The 8,217-nt window shown below is 51.0% G+C and overlaps 4 protein-coding genes across 4 annotated transcripts in view; 2 read left to right on the plus strand and 2 right to left on the minus strand.

The window, feature by feature from the left end:
* Positions 1-44: 44 nt before the first annotated feature.
* On the minus strand, positions 45-2,022 carry BDW74DRAFT_155878 (phosphotransferase family protein). The gene has a single exon (XM_073724914.1). It carries the CDS (start codon positions 1,810-1,812, stop codon positions 220-222), a length of 1,593 nt encoding a protein of 530 aa, XP_073582364.1. The 5' UTR covers positions 1,813-2,022; the 3' UTR covers positions 45-219.
* On the minus strand, positions 2,013-4,827 carry BDW74DRAFT_155881 (NOT2/NOT3/NOT5 family protein). The gene is made up of 8 exons (XM_073724915.1): positions 4,604-4,827; positions 4,166-4,273; positions 3,952-4,093; positions 3,349-3,872; positions 2,993-3,296; positions 2,585-2,939; positions 2,095-2,526; positions 2,013-2,031 (listed from the first exon to the last, which is right to left on the minus strand). Exons 1-7 carry the CDS (start codon positions 4,614-4,616, stop codon positions 2,434-2,436), a joined length of 1,539 nt encoding a protein of 512 aa, XP_073582365.1. The 5' UTR covers positions 4,617-4,827; the 3' UTR covers positions 2,013-2,031; positions 2,095-2,433.
* Positions 4,828-5,234: 407 nt separating this feature from the next.
* mrpl4 (mitochondrial 54S ribosomal protein uL29m) lies at positions 5,235-6,230 on the plus strand. The gene is made up of 3 exons (XM_073724916.1): positions 5,235-5,639; positions 5,694-5,860; positions 5,912-6,230. Exons 1-3 carry the CDS (start codon positions 5,267-5,269, stop codon positions 6,035-6,037), a joined length of 666 nt encoding a protein of 221 aa, XP_073582366.1. The 5' UTR covers positions 5,235-5,266; the 3' UTR covers positions 6,038-6,230.
* Positions 6,231-7,979: 1,749 nt separating this feature from the next.
* BDW74DRAFT_37156 (secretory pathway gdp dissociation inhibitor) overlaps positions 7,980-8,217 on the plus strand; it is a 2,143-nt gene continuing 1,905 nt past the window's right edge. The window contains exon 1 of the mRNA XM_073732630.1: positions 7,980-8,109. Within this exon, the coding sequence (XP_073582367.1) occupies positions 8,064-8,109 (46 nt within the window). The 5' untranslated portion in view covers positions 7,980-8,063. The remainder of the gene's footprint in view (positions 8,110-8,217) is intronic.

The following is an 8,217-nucleotide window of genomic DNA, read 5'->3' on the forward strand; positions in this document are numbered from 1 at the left end:
TGGATTGCAGTCTTGCCTTGTTTGAAATTAGTTTGATAGTTTCTACCAAATCGAAGTTACAGAAAAGTGATATCCTGCGGCTTTCACTAATGACGGAGTACGTGCTAGTACTAGTAGTAGATGAGTCTATTCAGGTCCAACGGGAAGCAAGAATCCAATGGCCGAATGAGCTCTATGCACATCAAAAACAAGATATCGAGCGCCTGAAACCCGGCGTGGCTACCCGTCATGCAAGAAAAGAGCCCTGAATCCGTCCACTAGGCGCTGGTGCTCCTCCTCCTCGAGCTCTCCTTTTGCCAGTTTGGCACAGACGTTAGAGAAATCACATTTAAGACAAACTTCCTTATCGTTATCATGCTCCTCGTCATCATGCTCCTCCTTGACTTCAGTCTCCCCCATGTCTTCATGCTCCTTGTTGCTGCCATCCCCTTCCTTGCCATCGTCCTCGCTAGCACCTTCGCCCTTTTCTGCACCCTCCAATGACTTGGTATCCTTAGCCGCAGCCGCAGCCTTCCTAGTTTCCTCGAAGATCCTCGCAATGATAGGTCTCGTAAAGAAGCAACGCTCAGCGGCAATACCCAGGTTATGAAGAACCAACGAGTCGTGAGCGAGTTTCGTAGCGAGGGGATTATCCGATAGCCCAGAGACCAACTCCCTCCACTTCCCACGGTAGGCCGCAAGTTCGCTGGGTGAGTTCTCCTTATAATTGGGTTCAACATGGTCAGGATGCTCACAGTAGGAATATACAACCGGATCCCAGTCGCGAGTCAGCCAATTTGGATAGCTCTCGTTGCCGGCCATGCACTGAGGTTCCGAAAGCACGGAGCCCCAGTGTAGGAGAGCGAGGAGGCTCCCGTCCTCTTCGGAAACAAGGACGTCTTGGATGCCAATGTGTGGCCGAGCAAGGACGAAGCTGTTTCCCCCGCTTTGCTGAGTTTGGTTCTGGCACTCTTGAACTGCCAGATCGATGAACAGATTTAGCATTTTGTATAGTCCCTGCTCCTCGGCATCAGAGCTCGATGGTGCCCGTTGGTCAAGCTTGTAGGTAAGGGCCGGTCGCAAATCAGAGAACGGCGCAACCTCAAATAGAACGCTAGAGACATGATCGTCGTTGGATTTGTCCGCTTCGTCGGATTTGCGTTTTGAAACACTCCTCCACTTCGCGTCATCATCCACTGCAGTGAACGGTCCCACTTCACCAGACAGGCTGCCATCAGGATTGAAAAGAGGCGTACCCGCTTGACAAAAGGTAAACTTGTTGAGCTGGACCAACGCCTTGGCGAGATCACGCAGGATCTGCTCACGATGCTGCTCTTGAAGCTCCAGCGAAATGCTCTTGTCAAACCAGGCATCAATCACATTCCGGCCATCGACATATTCCATCAAGATGAATGGACACCCAAGCTCATTGTCACAGGAATCGCTAAAGTCATAGACTTCCGGGACCGGAATAGTGGTCTCGTGCTTGACCAGGCGCAACATAAGAGCTTCCGATCTAAGCTCTCGTGCGGATGTTTCGTCAAAGTTGTCCGGGTAGCCATTGGAAGGGACCTTCAATAGCCAGCTGGCTCCATCGGTAAATTCGATTTCGAAGAGGATGTGGTTAGAACCAAAGATGGGGTGGGGAAGGACTTCGCAATCTGTGGCAGATGCGGCTTGGCCATTGTCCTGGTCGGCCCGGGACAGGATCTTTTGGCGGAGACGAGAGGCGAACTGTGGTAGGTGCTGCAGTTTGAGAGTGGCACGAACACGTTGGAACTTGGCCACGTCTTCTTCATCCAGGGAGTTGGTGTTACTGCAAGAGTCCGCCATATCTTTGGTTGTGGTAAGCTAAGAGTTTATGTCTTGTTGACACTTTGAAAAGCGGGAGCGAGATGTTGAGGGGAGCAGGAAGCTAGAAGTTGAGAAGGAGGATCGGGCAGAGGCAAGAGAGAAAGTCTTGAAGGGAAGATGGGTTATACTGATGAAGGCAAAGTAGTGATAAAGAAGACAAACGAGCGCTAAACCGTGTGGGGTGCCCGGGGCATTCACCTGGATGGTTGTGTTGCCTTGTCTCAGCCTTGCAGTGTTATTCTCAATGGTAAAATGACTCACTTATTCAAAGTGTAATACAAAGAGCCAGCAGCTCAAGACTGGAAAGTATTCTATGTGTAGATGTGAGTCAAATGGAACATGTGTAGCACCTTTGGGCCATTGCAAGACAGCTCTGCCACAAGCCCATACAACCCATTCAATTGGTCTCAATAGATACCCTATTTAACCCCGTCACCATACGATACGTGAGAAGAGAAACGCCTGCAGCAAGCAAGGCAACACCCTATCCGGATAACCATTAGGAAACCACCAGCCAGGAAGTGAACCAAACGCCGTTGCTGATCACTGCACCACCATACTACTAGTCCTATCATCGTGCGCACTCTATCCCTTGAACATTTATGACCCATGTTGCGGGAACGCGACTCGCGACAATGTCCGGTTGAGTTCCATCCGGTTGTCCAGGTCCTCATAGCGAAGGATAAACTCGCGCTGTAGGGGAAACAGTAAGCACGTGACCAGAACTTAAGTATCTCAGACTACAACTTACCCTGACTTTCTTCCACGTTGCGGGGTCCCATATTAAGTAAACTCCCCGCTCGCTAACACCTCGTTCTACATCGACGGGGCCAGGATACGCCTCGTCCCGTGTTAACCAGCAGCGCTCAATCTTGTGATACCGCCATTTTCGCTTCATGAGCTCTTCTGCAGCAACCTCTTGTATGACATCTCGGGGCATGCTGTAAAAGACGTAGAAGAGAGTCTCATCGGCAAAGCCGGGGAGTCTTGTCTGCAGGGGTTGAATGTTGGCGACACTGTAGCAGCTCGGGAGAGCAAAGTTTTGCTCCAGCGGTACACCCGGTAAGGATGCAACAAAAGGAGAGACAAATGTTGAGTGCAGAGGTCTGAGTTGAGGTTTTAGCGCTGGTATAGCTTTGGGAGCAATGAAGAGACATACTCTGGCTGGTTTAGATCTAATCCCAATGTCATTAGATCTTGACCAATCGCGAGGCTGGCGACATCGGCACTATCACTATGGATCATCCGGAGAAGGCCCGCTAGCCCAAACCTATCCAGCTCACTCATCTCCGCAAGTGGCTGTTGCTCGGCTCCGGCGGCGTCCTGCGACGGTCGAGGCAGGCCTGGGGCAGCTGGTATCGACTGCTGCTGACCTGACAACACCGCATTATTTGGATCCTCTTTTTCTGGCCCCGGTACACCGTTGGCTGTCTGATTGACTGGCGACCGTGATGATGCAATCCCTAGAGAATGATTAATCCCAATTGACGGCATTGAGAACTTGCGCGCTCCTACCTGACGAGCTCGTGACCCCCGGAGACGCTATCCTTTCTTGCCCGCCAACCGAAGTGGGCATCATATTTCTACTTTGCGATTGACTTTGGTTGACGCCCGTGAACGGCAAATTGGTATTAAACGCCCCGAAACCGGCGCCTTGCATCAACGAGCTCCTGCGGTCTTGTCCAATCTCGGTTGGCATGTTACGGCCAAGGGGAGGGAATTCCTCGATGTTCCCGGTCTGCGGCTGCGCGCCACCACCCAGCTGTCCACTGATCCCCTGGCCACCGTTCCTGTAGTCGTCTAACCGATTGGCAAACTGAGATCCGGACGGGAATACGTCATCGTGCGGTGGTTGGGTTTGCTGTTGCGGAAGTTGAGTTTGTGTTTGCGGCCCTCGCGAAGGGGCTTGCGAAGTGGGATGTTGCTGTCTTTGGACGGGGGTCTGTTGTACGCCACGCTGGCTGGCATTCGCCCACACTAGATGCGCCTGATTTTGTGCTTGTGATTGCGAAGGAGCTCCGGACAATGAAGGGAAGTCGCTAAACAGATAACACAGATACACGTCAGTGCCGGAATGGGTAGAGCACGAGGCTCAATTTATGATCGTGTCAAACTCACGACAAATCCAGTGGCGTAGCGGGTTGCGATCCGGTGAGGCTCTGCGCGAAAGTCCCCATGCTCCCGATGTTACGTTGCTGGTTACTTTGTATCCCCGGTGTTCCACTCACGGGCAGGTTGAAGTTCCAGTTCGCTCCGCTACCTATTAAACCTCCGGCGTCAGTCCCGAAGATATACTTATCATTCAACTGGGCGAGTTATGGCGTAGTCATACTGATCTTTCCGTTGGGCAAGCGTGATGAAGCCAACGTCGCATTTCGAGCTTGGGCTGGTTGCTGTGCGGGGAAACCTGACATTGCTCGTAGGGGTTGTGGACCTGGTCCTGGGGTATCAGAGACCGTCAGCGAGGAAAGCAAGGCGACGCAGATGTGTTGAAAGAGCTTCAGGGAGAAAGCATATGTCTCAATCAAGACCGGTGACGTTCAGAGAGGCAAGTGGTGCGAAGTGCGTCAGGCGCAAGAGAACGATCATTTCTGAGACGGTCTGCAATTGAGGCTAGCGGAATGCAGAGACTCCTGACTGGTCTTCGCACCAAGTCCCACAGAAACAGATAATTTGCTCTCAAGGGCCAATGCACCAGGAACCCGACACAGACGTTCATGGCCGAGCCCACATGACAAGGAGATGAAGGGAACCATCAAGACTGACGAACCTGGCCTATTCATGGTGGGTTTCGGCCTTTGGAGGCAGTAGGGTATTTCGGAAGATCGAGAGTCGAGGCTGAGTTCGCAAGCTTAAGTCCGATAACATCGACGATCGAGGTGATTTCCAGGATGTCTCGTTTGCCCACACTACTTTGTTGCGACGCCTTTGGAAAGTAAGTGGAGTGCGTGACCATAGCCGCGCGCCTATCGTGGCCTATTGTGTGCACGGACCTGCTGGCCATGATTATATTGCCCTGCAAGAGGCTGATATGGAGTTGATTTAAGATGGTTTCCTGTTGTAACTGATTTTAGATAAGGTGCTGGACTTATGGACCACATAACTGCCCACTTTACCGTACATTATTATTATCCTATGCTGTTCGTAGCGAAACCTCCTCACCACGAACTACTAAGTTTCTAGTCCAAAATGACCAAACGGCTGTAGAATGGATTTTATACCACCCTTACCATCATGGTAAGTACTGTATACTATATCTTAATCAGCCTTGTAAGCTCCAACTGCAGGGCTCTCTATAGTATCACCAGGTGAGACGTTGACGCGGCACGTGACCTAGGCGCCGAAAAGTTGACTCCCGCAGGCCGAGAACCCCGATCTCAGCCTTCCAGTCCGTCCGACCAGTTCAGCCCGCACTTGTGGTCATCGACTCACCATGCATCGCCAATTCGTTGTGCGACTGGCTCGCCAGTACGGATCTTTTCCGCTGGCCGAATTGCCCCCCGCGTATCTTGCGCCGTCCCTCCATTTCCCCCTGAACCGGTCGACCGTCCAGACCTCGAACTTTTCCTCCACCGCACCCGCTGCAGTCGCCGGCCAAGGCAAGGATTTAAATAAGCAGCGCGCAGTATCTGCAATCCACCGTACCGGACCGCGATTTAAGCTCGGAGCGTCAAAATACCCCCTGCCCAAGCCTGTTTCGCCTGAGAATATCGAGAAGCGTGAAAACACACCGGACCATGGACTCTGGGGATTCTTCCCCAAGGACCGTCTCACATTGAGCACGCCGGAATATGACAACGCGCATGGTTAGTCCCGAGACCCCGAACCTGACGAGGGACGTTTTTGCTTACGCTGTGCAGGCCGGTCCTGGTCCATCCAAGAGCTCCGCGAAAAGTCCTGGGAAGACCTCCACTGCTTGTGGTGGGTTTGTGTCAAAGAGAAGAACCGCATAGCCACCTCCAACCTGGAAAGAAAGCGCCTGAAGGCCGGTTACGGAGAGTGGGAAGCCACGCAGCGATACCGAACCGTATGCTCCCTTGACACCTGGATTTAAGATTTGAACTGACCACTAGCGTAGATTCGCATCACGCAGAACGGCATCAAGCACGTCCTCCGAGAGAGATGGTATGCTTGGGAGGATGCTCAGAACCTCTATAAGAAGGGGTACCGACCTCAGAACGATGATGGTGAGGTGTCGGCGTAATCGGAGGTTCCTATGCACCTTTATTAGTTTTCTGTCTTCTAGACTTGTACTTTCTACGTGTAGTTTTAGCATCCGAATAATATCAGCCGTTGGATATGGGGTAAAAGATCCTTTACGAAGCTATAAAATGCGACGCTTAAACATGAGAGTCGGCATATACTTATATAGCAAATCGATATCTCTTCTCATGAAACAGGCCTTTTGAGTACACAATACACTCATTCTACAATCATTCTAAGCAGGTAAGATGAGATAGGGAAACTTGCAGCATTTATGCTTTCTCGGAGAATCAAGTCTATTATAGGAGCACCTTCAACTATATTTCGTTGGTCGATACTTGCGTACCTAGGTAGAAGCGTGGCTTTGACTCTGAGAACCTGGGTAGGCCAACTCGATTGTAAAGCACGGTTGATCATACAAGGATACTCTTGCGTCACTCATGGGTTTGTAGATGACACATGTAGCTGGGAGGAAGCACTAATGTAGTCAGGTCTTGATGTAGTATTTGTAGCATGTGCCGAAATTGTTGCTGTATAAAGGGTTCTGCGGGGTGGCATGGGCTCAGTCCACCATATTAGGGCTAAACGTGGTATTACTTCAGCTGCGGTGTAAGGTCTGCTTAAACCCCCTAACTATACAGGCCTGAAAGAGAAAACAGGGCCAGTGGGAGATTCTGTAGTTATGGTTTGGTAGCATATTGGTGGGTTGCTATGGCTGAGCTGTAACAAGAACTCGAAGCCTAACATCACAAGGAAACCCCGCCAGCCTCTCCATAGACCATTGTTACCAAAACAAGCATATTTTATCCCGTTCGTCAATATCTAGGTTCGAGTCTCCTTCCTCTAATCTGATAGGAATCTCGCCGCGCCATTATATAGGCTGAAAATGCGGTGCGGCATCCTAAAGGCTAGCATCTTTCATAGATCCTAATCACTTGGACTAGGAGATGAAAGCCAGTGAGAAAACCAGCCAATACTGCAAAGGGCTGCCCTGGGTTTCTGAACCATTGACACGGGAAGTACGGGACACTTCGACCGGATGGAGATTTGAGAAAGACGCTGTATTACCGCATGGTTAAATGCCCAAGCGTCATCACTAGGCTTTACGACTCCGAATGGGATTGTAAGGACCGCAGGGTATGTGCCTCTGATGCGTTTGCAGAGACCAATGGGGTTCTCTCTCTCTGTGCCAGGGGCTTCGAGGGCAAGACACGTGTATAGAGTCTTGCATGACGGCCAAGGTGTAGCAAAGCATTCCGAAGATTGAGCGAATCTTCGTATCTCAAGGTTAGTAGAATAGTCTTCATGATAACACACGCATGATTTATGTAGCAGGTAGGAAACATGATCAAGACGAGAGGCATCATTATCTCATTTGTTTCTTCGTCAACTGCTTCCGTTCTCAGCAAGTTAGAGTAAGTTCATGTATAAGAGAGCCAACAGTCATCCCGCATTCTGACAAGTTCATGCCAGCCATGAGCACAAACTGCAACAGTCCAGGAGATAGTGCTTGGGCCCAGTGTCTCATGTTTATAGTTCATCCCCATCGGAACTTCTCCAGATTGAGCAGTGTGTGCTGAGAGCAGGTAAATGTGCGCTTTGAGAAAACAAATGCCATGCAAACTCTCGCCATTTCAGCTTTCTACAGCTGCCTTTGTTATGCTGAAAGGAACGAGGCGCTTTGATCGGAAAAGGGGTTGGGCTCAGGAGTCGAGGACGAGGGCATCCTGATATTGCCATGACACGATAATAATTTCCAAGGTCAATAGATCGTGCACTATTTGCCGAGGATATATAGATAGGGCCCCAGTGGAGATCGTAATCTGTCAAAGGGAAGCCCCTGGAGTGTAAAAGGAGAGGATGATCGTAGTATAGTAGCCGGGCCTAGTCGTTTCCAGTGTCCACCTCACCGCTAAGCTCCCAGCTCATCATCTCCGCATCTTCTCAACTCTATCCCCTCTTTTCTGACCAACTACTTTTCTTCATATTCTTTTGAACTGTTTATCTTTTTCAGCATCGCCTTCATCATGGATGAGATTGCCCCCGAATACGATGTTGTTGTCCTCGGCACTGGTATGTATCCCCCGAACTACCCCGCTACTTGACGCAAGAGCTCACCCCCCCCCCCCCCCCCCCGGCCTGACCCCCCCCCCCCCCCCCCCCCCCCCCCCCCCCCCCCCC

This window comes from Aspergillus multicolor (genome assembly GCF_047715735.1).
Source record: "Aspergillus multicolor strain CBS 133.54 unplaced genomic scaffold BDW74scaffold_18, whole genome shotgun sequence".
Lineage (NCBI taxonomy): Eukaryota > Fungi > Ascomycota > Eurotiomycetes > Eurotiales > Aspergillaceae > Aspergillus > Aspergillus multicolor.